The 22,253-nt window shown below is 38.0% G+C and overlaps 1 protein-coding gene across 1 annotated transcript in view; it reads left to right on the forward strand.

The window, feature by feature from the left end:
* Nucleotides 1-4,735, forward strand: part of LOC105360086 (uncharacterized) — a 69,557-nt gene extending 64,822 nt beyond the window's left edge. The window contains exons 2-4 of the mRNA XM_011496877.1: nucleotides 1,443-1,520; nucleotides 2,777-3,062; nucleotides 3,441-4,735. Of these exons, the coding sequence (XP_011495179.1) occupies nucleotides 2,821-3,062; nucleotides 3,441-4,452 (1,254 nt within the window). The 5' untranslated portion in view covers nucleotides 1,443-1,520; nucleotides 2,777-2,820 and the 3' untranslated portion in view covers nucleotides 4,453-4,735. The remainder of the gene's footprint in view (nucleotides 1-1,442; nucleotides 1,521-2,776; nucleotides 3,063-3,440) is intronic.
* Nucleotides 4,736-22,253: the final 17,518 nt, after the last annotated feature.

A 22,253-nucleotide genomic window follows, 5' to 3' on the forward strand; every position in this document is an offset into this window, starting at 1 on the left:
CCATTACTTTAGCGGAATAACCTCCCGCCTTACACGATCGTCTCTCGCGCTACCTAAAATAGTCTAAAAACGGGGAAAGAAGACTCGGGAGGCTCGAGAACACCCTGAACCATTACCTTCGTAGCGATGGCCGCGCGATACGATTAAAACGTCGGCTGCGGAGCCGAACATCGACGTAATTGCAGAGCTGCGAAAGCCTCCGTTTCACGCCTCCCATCGTGCACTGCTTTGCATCTCCGCTCCATTTGAATCTTAATGAATCGCTTGTCCCCACCGATATCTCCGAGTTTTTAGGAGCGGAAGAGGTGTGCGCGTACAAGCGGAAGATGAACTTGGTGCGCAACATGATGAATCTCGGCTACTTTTTGAAAAATACCACGGCATAGTGCCGCAGTGGCTAACGGATCGGGTGGAATATGGTGCACATGGTGTTTCATTAATTTGCCAGATATTTCTGTGCTTTTATTTCCAAACTATATTTGATACGGGAGATTAAGCTTCGGATAATCGTTTTGCGCACTTAACGTGTCAGTGAATTCAACGAAGAATTTGCAGGGAGATTTTAGCCGATAGTTTATATATTATAGAAGAATAAGATTTACTAATTCTGACACTATTATGAAATATTAGGAAAATATAGTTCAACAAACTATAAGTACATCCGGTTTTTCTTTTTCATAATGTTCCCATAATCATCAGTGGCATTTGATTTTTATATTATTTTGTATAACTGTAGTTACGTGTATTCCGATTTAAAACTATAAATTATTACATTTAATCGTGTCTTTATTTCTTCTTCTTCTTTTTTTTTAACAAGAATGATTGCCTTTAGTATATTGATTATTGGAATGTTATGTTTAATAAATAAATTAGAGGAAACATATTCATTATAATCCGAATGATTATTAAATTTACGATACTTAAAACGTTACGATATTTAAAAAGATTTGAAAATGTCATGACTCTACGTATTTCTAAATATATTCTAAATGATTCAAAAGTATTTATAATTATATAAAATAAAAAAAATATATATATATATATTTATTTATTTATTTATTTATTTATTTATTTAAAAGTTGATAATTTGAAGAATTTGAAGTTAATTATTTGTTAATAATAATTGAATAATAATTTACAAAAGAATAATCTCACTTATTGAATTAAACAAAATTGTAATTATTCAATATAATTAAAATTTTTATAAAATTAAGAGCTAAATAAAATCTGAGATTCTTTTTATCATAATCTAATGTATTATAAAGAAAACAAGTGGAGAACTATTTATATTTAAAGTTCCAAATCTTCTCTCTATGTGGAGATGATACATAATATCTTTTGTCCATAGCTGATATGGGTTATCGAGTTTATTGATAATTCGAGAATTTCAATTTATTATATCGTTCATACGTAAATAACGGACTTGAATTTATTGTTTCTAGATTAATGGAGCACAGACAGTTTTACTTAGGCTGCTTGAGTAGTCACATCGTCAAAAGAGTTCTTGAAGAAGTGAACAAGTGAGTCGTTGTTATTCATTATACTTATAATTATATAACGTAAAATATGAGAATTAATTTAAGAATGAACTAATATAACAATTTATTAATTTATGAGACAATTCCAAAAATTTTAAATCCTAAATGTATACAATTTGAATCGAATAATGCAGTAGTAATAAATAAATAATAGTAATAAAATAGCATCTGTCGAAGCAATAATAATTTATTATCTTCATTAACCTCAATATCACACATATTGCATTAATTATTTATTTAGTTTATATAATTATCAAAGTTTTACCGCGGATAACCTTCTACCATGATTGTTAGTTATATTGTAAAGTATGTTGTAAAATATATTTAAATTATAAAATATTTGAATTATTGTGTGAATTTTGTATATATTTATTTAAACTGACAAGTTTAAAAACCCCATAATAATATTTTTATATTGTTTATTATTTTTTTAATTATGCGCATCTTATAATAAACATAGGAATGGAATTTTCACTTTTCATAAAATACTTTTTATACACTTTTAAAATTTAAATATACAAAATTATTCAAATAATTGGTTATTATATATATATATATATATGTGTGTGTGTGTGTGCGTAGGCGCGCGTGTGTGTATTTTTTTTCTTAAATCATATTGTACGAAAATGTTTGTATCCCTTATATGATACAATTTTTAAATTTAATCTTAGCGTATTTTATTTCTTCTATTTCATTTTGCTCACAAACTAAAAAATAAAATATACTTATAAACTTTAATAGATAAATTAAAGCATTAATTAATCAATTATTTTGTACAAAAAAAAAAGTACAAAAATGTCATTTGGAGGCTATCAAATTAGATTAATTAACAATACCAATGCGGTTTGAAACATTACAAATTCATCATGTTAATTGAAATAAATAAATATACGTAGAAATTAAAGAAAAAAAAAAAATATATATATATATATATATATATATATTAATTAATTTATAGAAAAATGAAAATCAAGTTGAAAAAATATGGTGAGTATAAATAAAATAATCTGCATTTAGTCCTTACATATATATGTACGCTAAACGATTAAAATTTACGACAAAATATTGTATTTAAATTAATTGATCGTATAGAACATTGATTGATAGTCCTATTGCATTAATTAAGAGAGGAATTGGTCTTTTTTTTTTTTATTTATTAAAATATATGATAGGGCATTTACACTATAATTAACGATCATTTAAATATTAATTATATTTTGAAATATTTTCTCTCATAGTTGAAGATCGACAGAGACTGGCTTAGTAATAAAAGGACTCCGTAATGGGACGAGTCAATAAATCGCTTTTGATATTGGCGACTATTTTGTATGCCCAATCGTTTACACAAGCCTTGGAAAATCGGAGCTTCAAAAAAGAATGGACATTCCAAGGATACAGAGTATTTAAATATTCTCGGGACATTGCTACGGATGACAATAGCTTTCTTTATGCAGTCTGCACGGAAGATAAACTACCCGCAGAAATGAATTGCAACGTGACGATCGAAACGCCTATTCTACCTTGGTGAAAATATATTCATTTAAAGCTTGTATAATTGCACGAGCATTAATCAGCTTCTAAAACAATTGTTCGCTTATTTTAATTATAAGCCCTGTGTGTTTTATCGCAACAGTTTTATCTATAATTGTTGTTTTAAAATATTATCCGCCTTTTAGCTTATTTTTTTCTGCTCTTATATAATAAAAATCTCGAGCTTTATTATGCTGGTTTAGTTAATTTTTTATGCATGGAGAGTAAATATTATCTTCCGATTAGATTATCTACACTGCAATAACAGCTCGAGTCGATAAATTGATAAGTCATTATAAATTTTTAGGAGCTTGATTTAATTGTATTGAGAAAGCATTAGCTAAAGACTCTGACAGAAACTTTCTCCAACAGGAGTAACACATCACGCATCGAGAGCTGCGATCTGAATCTAATTGGCAGTGGAGACGGTGAGCTGCGGCAAGAGGTCACGGGAATAGTATCGGTGGAACGTCTGTCCAAGGATCGCGTTATCGTCGTCTGGTGGGAAAGACGGCGCAATAGCCAATATCAGATCCAAAATATCAAAGTCAGTCTCGTCCGTATGGCGAATTGCACAAATCGCATCTTGACGTTTCCGGTTAACGCCGCGGGTCGCGTCCTACTGAGCAACGTCCTCGTCTACCCTACGGGTTTCGACGTCGTCGTCTCGCACAAGGCGAGCTGTGTCAATTCGTCCACCTGCCGGCTAAGCCACGATCTCGAGGGTCAAAGGGTCGGCGAGCCCGTGGCCTTTGTCAGCAACTTTGATGCCGTATACACGCAATTGATCAGTCCAACATCGCCGGACAAGGGATTGTATCTATCGGGGGCGGACATCGACGCGTGGACCTTCAGGGCGATGCATGTGTCGAGCATTGGCGTCGAGACCAATCTCGTGATCGCACGCGTCCCCGATCCCAGGAAGATTCAACGCGCCACCTCTAACGCCCACGAGCTCTACGGCATCTGTCTCATGGTCGATGGGAGAATCCGTTGTGCGCAGTTCGACGCTCAGGCGCACACGAAGCTCGACACGTACATCGGCGTCCCGGGTAACATCCAGTGGCTGGCCGTGCACAATATCGCCAACGGCGGCCTCCTGCTACTCACCGGCCACTGCAAGAGCCACAAGTGCAGGAGCTTCAGGATTGCGATGATCCGGGAGAACGGACGTCGGGCGGGAAAATCCTTGGACGTACCGGATCTCGATCTCAAGTGCTCGCGACTTCCGCGCGACCTCGTGGTCGACGTCGCCGAGACGCGAACAGAGTTTTGCTTCTACTTCGCGTGTGCGTACGCGCGCAAAACGCTGGAAAAGGACGCGAAGAGTGTTGTTACGTTCAGTAGTAAGTGCGTACCGAAACTCGTCATCCAGCACGATTAAACTTCCCATTCCGATATCTCAGCGTCGCTTTTTCATTTCATACGATCCACACATTCATCGATAAGATGCGCCATTTTCGTTCGAGCGACACTTCACGGGATGATTATACGAGTATTGTTTTTAGCCGAAAACATAGTAACGCATAATAAGATTATTAACCAACTTGTCTTAGTTTAACATTTTAAAGAGAGACGGAACTTTTCACCGAGCTACGTAATTATGCACTATCGCGTGTCTATTAGTAATTATTAATAGGCATCGCGTCAACTGTATTTGTGAAAGATCAAGCTGGGATTGTAATATAATTTTGCAATCGATAATATTTGCCAGCCGAACTAACAGGAGCACAAGGACGTTAAAATTAAACACAGGGGCGCACAGACACAAAGTACCGAGCACCTAGTTAATTTATTAGTGCGTTAATGAGCTGATAATAGATTCGTACTATTGCTCATATAATTTTTAAAACACTGATTTTAATGATAAAATGCCGGCGCAGCAAATTTCGTTTATTATTAATATGAACCATGCCTTTGTAGATTGAGAAAATTGAACTAGAATGGACACATTTTATTACCGCGATTTTATATAATTAATCGATGAAAGTCAACAATATATTGTACAACATAAGCTTTACGAACAGATGGTGAAAGAGTTTGATAATAATTTCTCAGATATTGCTAATGAAAGGATAAAATACGGAGCTGCATAATTGGAAAAGTGATTTTTACCGATGAAAGTGATTGCCGAAGCGAGTGTTGAAGCACGAGACCACATCGATGCAAATTGACGCAAATCAGCGCTTATGCAAAAAGCTTCAAATTGTGCGGTTGGACATTAGTTGATGCTTTCATTTGATGAAAATATTCATGAACAGAGGAGATCGAGTGCTGAATTGGAGCATTATAGTGCGATAAGAAAACTAAGATGGGATGCTGAAATGCGCACGCGACGGATGCGACTGAAAGAAAGAGAGTGGAGAAGACATAAGGAACGATATTAGCATCTTACTAGCCAGCGCCAACTTCGTTTTCTTAAATGCTAGTTTGGATCGCGACGAAGAAACAAAAATAAGAAATACCGCAGAATAGATTGGCTTGCATGCGGCGGCGATGGATAATTGTATTAGGCCTCGGACCAGAAAAATGTTCAAATGATAAAACGACGAAATAAGAATACCTACGAGAGTCAAGAGAACGAGGTTTCTACTGTACCAGGGCTGTGCGTATGCTCACACGCAAACAAATCCCATAAATCGTACAGGCAAAACTTACGAAACAATTACGTTAATCATCGAACAACCGGACTAAACATTTTACCGCTGATTTTTTAAGTGGAGGAAATATTTGTATATAATACCGCCAATTTTTATCGTCCAGTGCTTAAACCATCGCATGCCAATTTAGTCGCTGCGTTCTATTATCTCTCTCTCTCTCTCTCTCTCTCTCTCTCTCTCTCTCTCTGTCTGTGTGTGTGTGTGTGTGTGTGTGTGTGCACATGCGCTCGCGCGAGCACGCGTGTGGACGAGCCCTCGAGTAAAGTAGATGCACTCCATATTCAGTAATGCATATATTCGTGGTGACACGGTCGATAAAACCTTGTGTAGCCGACTACGCTGCCTCCGAGCATCGGTCGACTCGGCGGCACCTTTGTGCTGAATTTTATTCAGCCGCAAATGCACTTATTTTTCACCACCGATCTGATGACACCAAGTCCGTGGGACATTGTGACTGTAATAAAATTTATACTCCACTAGGAAGCTAATAGGAAGCTATGGCTTTAAGATAGGAATGAGAAAAATACTCGTCCCCTTTTCAATTTACTTTATTAAACGAAAATCTCTGTCCAACCGACGCTATCCGATAATTCATATTTGACATTTGTAATACTTATCGGTGGCATAATTTGCGGACAATTGGTGTAATGTATTTATAGAAATGTTCCTACATACTTACTATCGACAAATTGATAATATATGACAATTCGCTCGCTCCTCGAAAGCGAACTAAGTGTAACGGTCGCGAAGAGAAGGGCATGTAAGGTTGATGATGTCCGGCAGGGAGTGGTAGGGTGGGGAGGGAGGCGCACACTTTATCCACAGCCGTTCCTCGTCAGTATTTGTCCTTCCGTTATGCTCAACATTCATCACAATTTTCCGAGCAGCGAGAGAGGGGCGAGTGGGGCGGGGTTTTTTTATTTGGGGGGGGGGGAGGAGATGTGAGTAGCGAGAGACGATCGTCCAGTCCTCTCTCGCAGCCAATAATAATAACTCCAGCTTCGTTATCGTAGTACGAGCGCCAACAACAAATAGTTTGCACTCGCGCGACATTTTTGCAGTATTCGCGAGGCTCGCGCGAGCGTAACTAATGGAGTGTGACGGGACAAAAGTGAGCACTTGACTTATCGCTGAGGCATTTTTCGCGCCCGTCTTCTCCCGGCTAATTAATTAATCGCTCGATGGTGGGCACGCGATAAAACAATTTAATTGAGAGCCGAGAAAAGAAACACCTGGCGCGTGGTTATGCCGGCCGATGATAAATAATCGGCTCTCGGAGCGTGACAATTCGCGAACGCCGGGGCAGTGAAATTATTGCGAAGCCGATAAATGTGAATGTGGATGAAAAACAAAAACAAAAAAGGCACTAAATATAAAATGAAAGAGAAAACGGAAAATAAAATATAGAAGAGGAAGTGATGGATAAAGAAAAAAAAGAACTCGAGAGGTCGCTCGGCTTTTGTCTTAGTTCGAATTAATGTCGAGCTGTAAAAATGTGACTATAGCTTTCGAACATTCAGCTCGACTTTGTCATTGTTATGTAATTTGCTCCCACCCCCTCTCACTCACTCTCTCTCTCTCTCTCTCTCTCTCTCTCTCTCTCTCTCTCTTTGTTCTTTATCCTAGCCATTACGAAAGCAATATCGAGCTCAATAATTCATGAATATTCCTTGAACATTAACGCGAACAAGCGAAGTTCTATGGGAATGAAATGGACGGGAGGGGCGGAAGTTTAAGCGATTGCAAGAGACTCGAGAACACTTTTAAAAAAGTAAATGCACATAAAGAAGCGCTATTGCCGTAAAATCGTGCACGCACGCGAGTCGCAAATTGTGAGATATCAAAGGAGCGAGATACGCGCCAACTCTGAATGCGTAACCGCATTCCATCGGCGTGACCTTGGGCCTCTCGCTCCAACCCCGCATCAGCCTATTCGGTTGTTGATTGGGGGAGGTGACCCGAGCTGCATTAGTCGGAAAACAATCCCCGTAATACGAGAAAATGAAAAGGAAAGCCGCTAATTTTAAAAGCCATTCTAATGGTCGAGCGCGCAATGACTCGCCAATTCCGTTAGCCACGCGCGGTCACTTACGCAAATAATGTCGAGGCGCTATTCCCTCGAAAAGCCAATATCCCCGAAGCATCAATCTCGCTCATTCGCATTCCAGCTATCGAACACCACCGCTACGCATATTTATCATCGCGACTTATCTTTTTCCATCCTCGTTTCCTTGCGCGCGCGCTTATACAATTACCGTTCCCCATCCTCGCCCTCGCTCGCTCCCACTCTCTCCATCTCTCTCCCTCTATGCCCAGGTATGCCCGACGATCGTTATTATTTTTCGATTGCGCCTCCTACTTTTTCTTGCACGCGGGAGCTTTTTAATTTAACGCCGAGCCGTGTCGGCGCGCATCGCCAGCGAGAAAGAGAGAGAGAGAGAGAGAGAGAGAGAGAGAGACACAGAGCGAGCGAGGAAGATCAGTTATATAGTAGGAGTTATTCCGCGTTACAAACGGAAGCACCAACTGTTCGTGTTTCGCCTCGGTTTCGAAGGGCGTGTACAATTATGCTCGATGCAATTATACATTGGGCGAAAGGAATTAGCCCCTGGAGCATAATGTTAAGTTGCTCTTTTGTCCAGGATTAAACCGTATTTGAATGGGCATTTTTAGCCTTCCAGAATTTTATGCGCGTGCGCAAAGTAAACGGCAACCCACTGGAATCCCCATTTGCCGTTTCATCTCTGTCAAATTGCAGTTGCGCCATTATCGTTTACCAATGCAAAGATCATCGATGTAAAGAGAGAGAGTGAGAGAGAGAGAGAGAGAGAGAGAGAGAGAAAGAAAGAGAAGGAGAGAGAGAGAGAGAGTATATCTACCGTATAAACGTCGTGGCTCAAGTATTGTCCAGATAATAATGTTTTTCTTATGATCGATAACGACTTTGTTGACATACGCGTCCCTTGACATTCAATAAGTCGACAACCAAATTTTAACGACAATTTTCTTTACACCACTGTCAAACTTTATTTCCATAAACTCGACCGATTTCCATATTAGGATACGCATGTACCTCAATAATGCCTTGATAATATTACCTTCACGATAAGAAATTGTGGTAACAAAATACACCACCATTTTAAAATCCAAATAGCGATCTTTGCTGTTAATTGCTCGACGATAATTCAAGCGGAAAGAAAAAAGGAATGTAAAATATTAAAAAAAAAAAAAAAAAAAAAAAAAAAAAAAAAAAAAAAAAAAAAAAACAAAGAAAAAACATTTTTTCTTTCTCGTCACACCTCTTCCCGCTCCCTCCCTCCCACCCAAGCCAACCTCGCCCAAGTGTACTTTTGTATTTAATGGCGCGGCGGTGCCAATGCTATTTCCATCGCTCATAAAATGAGCAAAAATCATCGAATTCGATCTTTTTTGCGCAATTTTGTGGTGAAACGGGTATGATCAGTGCGGGACAAGGCGTTTAAACGTGACGCGCCTGGCTAAGATTGCGTGGGCATGAAATATACCAAGTGAATATACAGCACATAATATAAGAGGACTAAGGTGATTATCTTTATTTCTCTGTGATCGCAACGCACGAGGTTGCTCGCTCGCTCTGCGTTTCGTCGTGCTTTTGCTTTCCAGTGCGCACGATCTTATCATCGACGCACGTCGTGATCGTGATGGGTGCGCGCGCGCGTCTTGTCTAGATTTTCAAAGTGAATTTTAGCTTATACCCGGTACATCTCTCTCTCTCTCTCTCTCTTGCTCTCTTGCTCTCTTGCTCTCTCTCTCTCTCTCTTGCTCTCTTGCTCTCTTGCTCTCTTGCTCTCTCTAGCTCTCTTGCTCTTGCTCTTGCTCTTGCTCTTGCTCTTGCTCTTGTTCTTGTTCTTGCCCTTGCCCTTGCCCTTGCCCTTGCCCTTGCCCTTCCCCCAATCGTCGCCTTCCTTTTCATACTTCATTTCTGCTCATCTCATCGCGAATCCCTAATATCGCGAATAAATCAAAATTTATAACGTCATATTTCAGCTTTGGTAAGGGATACCTTTAGACCATCGCTGCCATTACAAATACCTTTTTATTCGTGGCATAAACTACCGTGTTTTAAAAACACTCAAAATGAAATAATATCCATTTTACGATCGTATTACAAGATTTCAAATTCCTCCTTTTTATTAAATAATGCTGTATTAACTACGCTAGTACAGTTTCAGCGGAGCATACATTCGAATTTCGAATAAGGCAATGATTCGAGAAGTCTTGTACATTGGGCGGCGGCGGTGGTGGCGGTGGCGGCGGTTGCGGTTGCGGCGAGGGGGGGGGCGTCCACGATTCCAAACGACTTCAACGTCGTTTGCACATACGCTTCAGTTATCGTATTAACGTTGCGCTCTGCTTTAAGATCGCGTTATGCGGAAGATGAGGAAGGTCGAGCATTAAGCGGCAGGCCATTAGCGAATAATTGTTGCCTGGATCAATCCATTTCCTCGACTCGACATCCATCGTACTTATTAGCGCTGATCCGGGACCTCTTTGATTTCTGCCGTGTGCCTGTATTTATGAAAACGCGCGCATTACGTATAATTCCGCGGCGGCACGTAGCCGAAAGCGCTCCAAAGGCCATGAATTATCCGGACGGATTTTCCTCATTCCCGTAGAAAATGCGCGGAAACGTCGCGAGCGGGACTCGTTAGACAAGCCTCGTCGTCGATATACTTCTGGGTGGGTGGGGCTAACCGCTCAGTCTCCCCACCCCCAGCTCGGCCAACTACCGTCCCTCGGTAGAGAGATGGCAGGATACGTGGAAGCACCCAAGTACACTGATCAAGCGTTTCGCTCTTTTCAGGCTGCGCGTGCCCATGAAAATGGAAACGTGCAAGCGATTGGAATTACGTGGTATCGGTTTATATGGCCTGTTAATTGCTGTTATTATTTTCGAATCCAACGAGGATAATGTGCCCTCCCGCGGATAATGGATATTGAAGCATTTGCATCGGTAAGGAGTGAGATAAGAGAGAGAGAGAGAGAGAGAGAGAGAGAGAGCTTGTATGTATATGTATATATATATATATATATATATATATATATATATATATGTTTATTTACATAAAAAGGAGAGAGGATGATGTGAGTCACGATCTTTTTCACTGTGTGAAAAAGAAAAAGGAGATAAAGAAGGGGCGAAGAGGGAGAGGGATTGATAAGCAATGCAAGTGCGAAATGAGATTTGAAATCAGGAACAGTTATGATTGAGTACTCGTATTGTATTTGAGAAATTGAAACGTATGCTTCGGCTCTTGTTTTTTCGAAACTGCTAAGGTATAATTCAAACAAATGATACAGATCAAAGAAAAAGTGATTTTTTCTATTTTTTAAACTTATTATTCTATTTGTGTAAAAAACATTCAGAAACCAATATTGTTACAATACAGTTACCTAAAAATAAAAAGAATCTCAAATATCTAACAATTCTTGTTTAAGCTAATTAACTAGCGAAAATTAAGCAAATAGCGATAATATTTTTTGCAAGTCCATAAATCGAAAAGCCTAGATAGAGCTGAGATATCTAACTTTAAATAAACTAAAACAAATATTCTAATCAAAACACGTTCGTTTCAATTTTAAATTCGTAATTTATCTCATAATTTAAAAAATGTGTAAATTATTTAATGAATATTTAATGAACGTGAACATAATTTTTTTCTCATATTCATTAAATTTTAATTAAATGCGTAATTGAATCAACCTTTCTTCTTTCTTTATTAGAAATCTTAAATTCTAAATGTTAAATAATGCGGGGCATTGAACATTGCAAATTAATAGTTGAACGTGATTTGCAATCAAATTTGGAGGAATTTGTCGTTGTTGTTGTTGTTTGTGTAGGTACGCGCTTAGAATGCAGAAACGGGGAACTTTCTTCATTCAAATTCATGATACACGGATGGAAAAAATAATATCGTTGTGTTAGTCGTGTATCTTCACCACATTATTGATATTATCTAGAGACAAGAATCAAAGTCCCGAAATATCTATAACAGAATAAAAATACATAAAGCCATGGGCGCAGAAAAGATGTCAAATGACTGTCGGTTGCTCGTTGGGAAGCATTTAAAGGATCTCGTGACATGCATATTCCGTTGCAAAAATAAGGTCCTCGAAGATCCCATGCGGAATAATAAGCAAGGAGAAAAATTTCGTCTTCGTAAAAACAGGAAAAAGAGTTTGAGAGAAAAATTACTCCGCGTAAGAAATTACGGTGGCGAAGGGCTCGAGGGCGGTGGCCATTCGTTTGTATAAGGTATAGAGAGAGAGAGTGAGTGAGTGAGTGAGTGAGTGAGTGAGTGAGTGAGAACGAGACTCAGAGAGTCGGTTGGGGTGTGTGTGTGTGTGCGTGTGTGTGTGTGTGTGTGTGTGTGAGAGAGAGAGACAGAGAGAGAGAGAGAGAAAGAGAGACGGAGTTTCGCGCTGATAAACACGTGTAGCTTTTAGCATGGCATCTCGAGAGCGGGAGATGCTATCTCGGCGGGTAAAATATGCCCGCGGGAGACAATATTAACTGCTTGGTGCTCCTGCCAGTCCCTCCCACCATGCGCGGAGCCGCCTATGGGAATTCACCCTAATGAGCTATGCGCGCGCGCACGCGTGTGCGTGCGAAATCAGCGAATCCTCGTATACTTTTATCCCTCACGTTTATTTTCGCGCGCATCGTCCAGTCGGGCCTTGTTCGTCCTTTCCTTCGGCCCAGTTCGAGATCTACGAACGATTCCTGTGCCCATGCGGTGCGATCTATTGATCGATGCCAACGCGTTGCTCGATTTTATCGTTCGTTGAGCGTTGGAACGAGCAACCGTAACGACGATTAGGTTGGCTGCTACGCTCGCTCCGGCTCCGGCCAACTATTCTCTGATTATTTTGTAACATTATCGCGTACTCGTTGAGGCTTTTTGATTTTTAGTCTCTTTGATACTATCTTCCGTGCAAAGGGAAGTTGATAAGATATTGACAAAAGAAAAATCAAGCATTTATTACTTAGCTGATTTTGAAATAAATTTAAACTGCACTTGAGTTAGATAAGTTTGATAGGGATCTTTGTATGTATGATATTATAATTATAAAATCCGGCTACGATGATATGAACAATTTATATAAGGTTACGCAAATTAAATTAAGATAATTATTTGAATTAATTCAAAAGCTTTACTTACTAGTAATGAAAAAGATATATCCGATCTATGTTTGACAATCTGTTAGATTAGACAGAGTAGAATTTTGATAGCAATGATAAGTAAACGTGGTTTACTTATATTTTAATACATTGAAAGAGGTAGCGATAAATTGTATTGTAAATGTATTGGTTAATATTTTGTATACACGTATTCATTTATTTATTATAATATTATATAGCTTTTATTAAATTTATTTATAGTGCATATCCGATGATCAACCATAATAATGTGAATTTATCGCATACGACAACGCATGCCTACTCTTGTTTTTTTTTCTTTTTTTTTTTTGTATCTTAACGCAGTAAATTCGGAAAATAGGCGAGTTGAAAGTTTTTCACCAATGTAGCTGTTTGATTGAACAGTTCGAAGTACAGAAATTTAGTTGAGAACTAAAATAAACGGCTTATGCATTCGTTGGGTAAGACATTGCTTAGCAAATCACATTGCATAAGACCGCGAGTTTGTGACATTAAAAATTGTCAGGACAAAGTATAGAAAATAGATTGATCGAGGAAAATTATATTTCATACATCGATATTACGTAAAGCTACAGAGATGGCTTATCCGAAAGTGTTAAAAAGTGTGCTTATTTACCGTAAACAAGCTCGATAAATCTTTTGACTTTGAATGCATTTCAGGATAAGTCCTGGATATTTTGTAGGCGTTCAAGCTTGTTCGCGTTAAGATTTTAATGAGAGAAGGAGACAGAGTAATTAAAGTTTTTATAAATTAAAGGCATTGACTAAAGAAGTAACGCCTGTCCCGCGATAGGATATTACATTAATTTAAAAGACATTTTAATCTTGTCACGTGAATGTAAATTTCGAGAATATATTTGAGTATCCGCCGTTAATATGACCAGAATTCATTTATTCTCTGAAAAAGATACGCTCGTATATGACTTTCGGCAAAAGTTTGCTGGATAATTTTTTATACGGATTTTATTGCACACATCATTATCGGCAACAAAATAATTTCGCCAATTAATTTTGTTTAATATGATGTTATCGGATGCCACGTTACACTCTGCATATATTGATTAACTCTCGTTAGATCAATGGGATATTGAATAGATTCGAGTAAAATACACGAACTCGTTAATGTTGCCGAGAGTTTTTAGTTACCGACGATTATTTTAAGAGGTTCATTTGTGAAAATATATTTATCAAAAGTTATTCTATTTCAATGGGAAATGTCAATGGATCCAATTGGTTCCCTCCCCTAATATATTTGACGCTGGCCATTTTATTTGTATGGAAGGCTGAATAATCATTCCTACGCTCATTCAAATTATACAAATTTTATTCGTATAAGTAGCCATTTATTCTCATTCTATTACAAATAAATTTCAATTTCATCATTTTTTAGTGTATGGATATAAAATATACAAGGCAATAAAAATCAACATAAAAAATTGTATTTATTTCGCAAAATATAAATTATCATCATAATGGCAATCTACTTTATTTATTGTTAATCTGTTGAAACAAGTAATGCGTCCAGCAATATAATTCATAAACAATTCTAATAAATAAATGTCTATGACAGCCAGATCATTGTATTACGTAGTGTACTTAGTTATTAAAATTTAGAATAACAATGGAATAGCAACATTTAATAATCGTAAATATAATGCAATTGAAATGAAAATGAAACAAGACTACGATAAATATACGACTACAGATATTTAAAATTTAACAAATAATTGTAACTTTTTTCTTTTTTCGTTCATTATATTGTTGTTATTGTTACTGCTGCTGCTGCTGCTGCTGCTGCTGCTGTCGCTGACGCCGCCACTGTTGTAATAATTATAACAATTATATTCCGCTTCCCTTTACAAGTTGGAAATTAAGATTAAAACGCTTTTTTATTACGCATGCATATATTATCCTTATCATTTCACCATACGCTTACCTTCGTTACATTGTTATTTTTGCAAAATGAAATGAAAATTATTACTCGAATTTTTTATTTGGATCATCGATTTCAATAATACAAATGACACGCATAAATTATAAAGTTTATAATTTAGACAAAAAACGTTTATGACATAAAACACGAGCGAGTATTTGTTTCGATCATTATTTTTAACTGTGCGACGTCTTCTGCAACATTCTGCTAAGTTGTCTTTCTTTACTTTTTATCTTTCTTTCTTTTTTTTTCTTCCTTTGTATCTGAATTCACATTTGTTAAATAATAATTATGTAAACATATTCCTGAAAGTACATTATTTAACTAGCTTTAATTGCCAGCGGCGTATATTCAAATATTCCGTACACAATAAGTATTTTGAAAATGCAGATTTATGTGCGGGATAGAAGGCGATCTTGCAAGGGCCGATGGATGCAGATAATAACCAGTCTAAATATTATATTTTATATATAACGATTAACGTTACGACCAACCATAAAAATGTTCCAATTAACCATGGCCCTTAGCTAATACATGGGCGCTCATATTTTACAAAATATCCATAGAAGAACAATGTGCCTTAAGAACAAGACAATGGGGCCAACATTGCACATAAGTACTAGTTGGCAAAATTCACTCCTCCTCCTCTACTCCACCACCCCCTCCCCCTCCTGACCGGGGAATTCGTAGAGCTAGATCGCATAGCGCTGCTCGGAGCAGTTTGTCTGCAGCTAAAACGGGGAAAACCTGCGTAATCTCGTGAAAATGGTCGGAGGGTGGGGTGATAAAGACGAGGTGGCACTTCGATGCGACATTTTCGCAAGGACTCGCCTACGAGTGAAAACCGTTGACAATCCCAAAACGGCGTAGAAGCGAGTCACATGCAGCAGCTTTCCAGAGCTCGGCCTCGCGCTCGTTACCGATGTTATTGTGCGCACCTGCCATAAACTTGTCGTCCTCGAGAGTGCGAAGAATGCAGCTCGATTATGCGGGGAGATAAGCGCGGTCCGCAGCCGCCGAATGTTGGCCGACGTGGGGGGAATATCGCCGCGGCCTACCCCGGTGCCTTGACCCGATCTTATTATATATCTTATAAAAGCCATAAGCGACGAAGTGCGCGCGCCGCGCTCAAAAGGATGCGACTCGTTATTTTTAACTGGTCCTTCGCGCTCATACGTTACAATGTCCCGGTGGCCGGGACCGCGATAATGCGCTCGTTACGTGTCGCGGGAGCCCCTTGTTACCGCGCGCGATTATCCTCATGAGCTTTTAATTGGCGAGCTTCGGATTCGGAGGGACTGCGGGCCTATCCTCTTATTGCGAGACGGTGGGCATCAAATTTCGCTCGGGACCTTAACGAGCTTTGTCGTTTGCGCGCCCGTGTCAATGCGCGATTAAGCAACGGCCGCGCCGGCGGGGAGCGAAAGGGCGCGTTATTTGAAGTTGTCGTTATGAGGGTCCGGCGATGCCTGGAATGGAAAACTTAACAGAAATTTATTTGCACGCCTTTGAAAATAATTAGAGCCTTCGGCCAGGCATTTTTGGCCGAGCTCTCGGTTTTCGAAAAATCGAAATGACTAAAAAACTTCAAAATACAGGACTCGGCTGAACGATGGATGTGGAATTTTTTGAGGAGCTTTATCTAAAATCGGGATGTCAAGGAGGATTTTCGAGGCTCGTCTTATTAGTTATAGCGTATTTCGGTTTTACTTTACGATGTCGTGGAAATCAAGCGAATTGGCATGTATTACAATCGCGAGGAAAGGGAACTCGAAGACGATAAACGTTTTTCCAATCGCGATATTACATTTGAAGATTGGCTGACCAACTTGCACTACGTAAATTGATTGGCGCAATGCATTTACGAGGAGCCAAAATATCTTTTTAATTAATGAAAATTTATTAATAGTTTCTAATGACACGTACCCTTTGGTGCAAGAGGATAGTTAAGAATTTTTTTTCACGAAATTGAAACGAAGGTGGATGCACTAGATTAGTCTAGTGCATCAAAAAACGTTACTTTATTCTGATTTTCCGACCGAGAGAGTAAATTCAATATATTTTCATTTTCCTTGGGAGAAGTATTATCTTTTGATAAAATACATCGGCTCAAGAAATCATTGTTCCGGGTAAACTCTTCACTCGCCATCCTCCTTCAATATAAAGATAATATCATCTAATATATCATTACGTACGTACACGAGGTCTATACTATTGCTCTACTAAAGTCCTGTAATTCCTGAAGCAAATAGTTTACTTAAGCTTTGATAAAATGGTAGCGAACTATGAAATACTTAATAGTTGGCATAGTATAATTCCAATAAGTGATTAATTTATGCATAAGAAATATGGAATCGTTAAGAAGTAGAATAAAATTTACAAATATATTACCGAGGATATCTAATTAACTGTTATTGATTTTATGCAAGAGAGCAAGTAGATTAGTCAATTACGTATACAATAATTGATTTTTTAATTTAAGGAATATTTAACTGTATTAAATGTGCATGAATTATTAACGAATATAATCTATTATAGGTAAGTGAAACGAGTATTTGTAAAAGTCTTGAAAACATTGATAAACGTTGCGTATTTCGTACAGCGGCTTAAATAAAAGATTTATACCCTTAATCATTTTTGTTTTACTTTGCTCGATTGTCTTTTCTTGTAATAATTAGTGAGATTTTGAAATTTGAAATTGAAATTGATATGATTATATGCACTAAAAGGAGAAAAGATAGGTTAATTTAAAAACCGCGTTTTCACTTAAATATGACTATTTCAATTTAAAAATACTTTGTTGCTTATTCGGCGTAATTATCCGTCGGAAAAAAATAGCTGACTAATTATACAGAAAGAAAAAAAACAAGATTAATTCAGAGGTCGCCTCGCGTAGTGACAGGACACAGTAAAAACTTTGCGCTCTTCGTCTCTGCAAAAAAAGTAGTACAGTAGTCGTAGCTTAGATTTTCCCGAGGAATCTCGTTTAGGGAACTAAGAAAAGCCTCGCGTCCTGGATGTTGCTACCATGTGCCACGAAGCCAGGGCATAGTGTCAATAATCTAGGCGGCTATCGCACCTCCCGTTGCTCCCCGATAAAGAGAAAATCAACGAGGCCGATTAGATTTTCCATTAGGGGCACCTCGTCTTGCTGCCCGGGCTATCGCCACTTTATAACTCTCGCGCAATTAAGATAATCGCGCGGGGCGGGAAAGTGTCGGTATGCGAGTCTCCACTCTCGTGTAAGGGCTTGCAAAAAGATCCCTACGAGGCCTTGGATAATTGCGCGACGAAATCGGCCGGCTAATTTATGCGCGAACGCGGCAATTCGCGAAAATTGGCGTCGCATTTTTAGAAAGCGCGCGACAACCCATGCGTGAAGCAAAAACAATCGTCGAGACCTAATTTCGTTCATTTCACTCTTTTACTCACTTATTTCCTCGTTTTTTGCCGGCCGATCGTTTCAATGCCGCGGCTCAATGAGGAATTTTTAAAATTTATCTACAAACGGATGCACTTGCGCGTAGTAGGAGCCTGTCGGTAGATCCGGTTGTTACGACAGTCCTTTCCATTTTTTTCCCGATGGATCATTAATTATTATTATTAATACGTCTAATAGACGTCGCTGGCTACGAATTTTAGCATCAACTTGCCGATATTAATGGACATTCTTCTCGAAAGCTTTAAAGTGTCAAATCATAGCAACTATGTATTGGATGACCGCTCGCTCGTGTTGTCAATGTAAAGGCTTTTGTCTTTTTGCTTAATGAGGAAAATGGAATTTTCGAAAAGAAAGTTTCATCAACGATCCAACCTAAGTAATTTATTAATCTGTGCAGTGGTTAGTCGATAGTGTATCCAGTTATTCATAAAACTTGGCTAACTTTGCAATTCGTGTAACTCAATGTATCGACTGCTTTTGATGATTAGACTGTCGATGTCGTAGAGCTAAAATAATAATAAATAAACGTTTGATTTAACTCCATTATAAAGCATTTTAATTAATAGCAATGAATAAAATAGGAATGTCTTGTGAATGTATTAGCAGGTATAAAGGATAGGGGCCGATAACATGTGTTCGCCATTGCCGTTCGGCTTAAAAGTATAAAAATAATAATAATAATAAATAAAAGCGTATATTGGTCATTTCTATAAGCTAAGGTAATGAAATAAGGACATTTCATTGCGTAAGGTATACGATAAATAAATAAACAAATAAATAAATGCATAAATAGATAAATAAATAAACGAACGGCATAATGATTTCCATAAAAATTATAATAAAAATATTTATCTCTCCTTTTGTTTGTATACTCAGCTATTTAAGGCCGCGCATAATAACTCATTTGAATAATAACGGAAAATCCTCGCACCCATTCGTTCATAACAATTCGCTTTAATATTTTGCAACTCTCTCTCTCTCTCTCTCTCACACACACACACACACACACACACACACACACACACACACACTCTTACACTCTCTTCACTTCGGAATGAAATTGAAATACCGATAGTCCAGTGGCATCTCATTAGCGCTTGGCAAAGAAAATTTCAGTCTTGCCGATAACGAGGCTTTCTCGAATCAGAGGAGAGAAGAAAGCAACGAGCTGCTCACGCCAATATCCAGGGACAAAAATAACATTTATCATTGGCTTGGGACTATTTTAATAAATTGCCTGTCACAGATGCACAAAGGTATTAAACGAAAAAGTGCAGATCCCTATCAGCGAGTCAAGCGTTATAAAGATGGCTCGTGCGCTCGGTCGCGCGATTTTCTCCCAGCATCGGAGGAAAAGTCGAGAGGGCCAGTGAGTTAGCGAGGCACTTCTTCCAAAACGCAAAATCCTCTCGCCGGCAATACCTCCACCTGTACGTCTCCCGGCGCTCTTTGTCCCTTCTCTCTTGGCCGGCTAGCGGCTCTTTATCCGGCGCGCGCCCATTGTGGGAGGTGATAGATCCGGACAGCCGGACAATGCGATCTAGATAAGGACTGGCCGTCCGCTTCTTTGCGCGGTAATGGCGCCTCCGCGGCTCGCGCACCGCTCCTTTTCATGTGCGAGCGCGAGAAACGTGGGGAGGCCCGAGAACAATAGCCGGGCGCTGTTCCTTTATCGGGACCAAGGCCGCGAGATCGATGTAATTGGCTTTATAGACTTTATGGTTTACGGGCGGCGCGCTCGCGTCGGTGCTGCCGGGGCCGCGGAAGCCCAGCCGATGCGCTTCGACGCTTAGCGCGAAGCGCGATCTTTTCGGCTGGTAAATTGCCATTTTCTAGCGGCGAGTCGTTCTTTAGAAGACTCCGGATACTCTCCACCGAACGTCGCGTCGACCATTGATTTTCTTGAACTGTAGAAGAGGAGGCGGCTCGTTGCTTTCTGAGAGAGAGAGAGAGAGAGAGAGAGAGAGAGAGAGAGAGAGAGAGAGAGAAGACTCACTCGCAGATAGGGGAATGAAGTGCTCGAGCTGCGTCCAATGTTGACTTCTCAACGGCGTGTTAAAGTAAATTACGATTCGCGTTGATCGCCGAAGTAAAATGAGCTCGTAAAAACTATGCTTCAAGTTATTTATTCATGGATAAGGCTTTAGCGACGATCAAAGGATCTTTAAAATATTAATAGAGATCGACCATACTCATTCACCGCGTGAAATTATTGGTTAATTTTACGTGACAAGTAAAGAATACGAGAGATAATCCATTATTGTACCGTAAATTTTTATAAGTCATTAATTATTGTCCAATAGCATTGTTAAAGATGATTGGGTATATATTTTTTTTTATTACCTAAATTTTCTATATAATGCGAGACTTATTTATTAGACCAGTATTAAATGCGATAATTAACAATTACCTCCGGAATCGTCAATCGAATCATAAATATAATAAACCATCAAATGTAAAAATAATTAGATACGCATGTAATGTCGGTTATTATGCAATATAATTTTTTTTTTTTTGTTTAGAATGTGTGATTTCGTTTGATCAATAATCTACTCGTTCGTCATATTAGTCACAGACTGTAAGAATTAATTGTTTTCTATATTGAAATTGTGAATTTGTTGACAAAACGAAAAGTTGTAGATGATACGACTTGATAAACTCGATAATAAATGTAAGTAAACGAAAGCAAAGCAAAACAATAAACACAAAGATTCATTACAAACATTTTTATCACAAGTCGATTAAATGCTGCGTATACATTGCTTTACACAAATAGAATATATAACAGTATGTGTAATTTTTCAAAATTTTAACTATCAAATTGCTTATTAATCGAATTTATAATACACGTTCACGCATAAAAACATATAGTACATTATCATTGAACATTATCTCTTGTCATTTTGAACGAATGTACGTGCGTCGTTTTACACGATCTTATCACTCCTTTGATTTTATTAAAAATTAGCTTGTATTCTCTAAATCAATAAAATACTTTTCAACAATGATCAATGAATTATCTGTCTTTTTTTTATGGTTACTTGTTTAACAATAAAAGACTTAAGCATCGACCGAAATATTTGTACAAAGTCTATCGTTTGCCGTTTAACCGTTGACTCGAATCGCGTCGCGAAACCTCCATTAGGACCGTTTCTAGCGGAAATGTACACACGTAAATGCTTACAATTAGAACGTGGGAAATATAAGAACGTTCGTTGATTCGAGAAATGAAGCTAATGAAAATTTAGTGCCGATAGACTTTTTGAATTTGCGAGCGACTCTCTTATACGAAATATATAATGCAATTGGAGGCAAAAATAGCGGATATAAGCCGAATGGGCCTTAATTAACATTAATCTTCAACATGAAAGTAACGTGATTTTTATATAAACGAAAGAAGAAGAAGAAGAAGAAGAAGAAGAAAAAAGGGAAGAAAAGTTTAATTAACAATAGCGTAATGTACAATTAAAATATGTGGTAAAAATGTTAACGATCACTTAGCATTTGTGTTGGACGTGATTATTCGCGAGACGTGATATGCAATAATATCGATTAATTTAATTTATATAGATTGAGAAATCATAAAATAAAATTATAAAATGTTTATAACAGTATTTTCAATCATCAGTTTCAAAGCATCAGTTCTTTATTATTATATATATTGTAGAAAAAAATGTTATTATTATGAAATAAATAAACGCGTTATAGGTCGATTAAGTATTGATACTATTATAAAATTATATATATATATATATATATATATATATATATGATTAGGTGACTTTTTACAATAATTAGCTTTCTCATTATCTACGTCCACCCATCGTTACATTATAACAGCATATATGTAATATAAGAATTAAATTCATTCTTAGCGTAAGAGTAATAAAATTTGCGATAAGGAGATTCAATTGATGCGAGACTTGGCAATGAAAATGTGCATTATCAG

Source organism: Ceratosolen solmsi, unplaced genomic scaffold (genome assembly GCF_000503995.2).
Source record: "Ceratosolen solmsi marchali unplaced genomic scaffold, CerSol_1.0 scaffold13, whole genome shotgun sequence".
Classification (NCBI taxonomy): domain Eukaryota; kingdom Metazoa; phylum Arthropoda; class Insecta; order Hymenoptera; family Agaonidae; genus Ceratosolen; species Ceratosolen solmsi.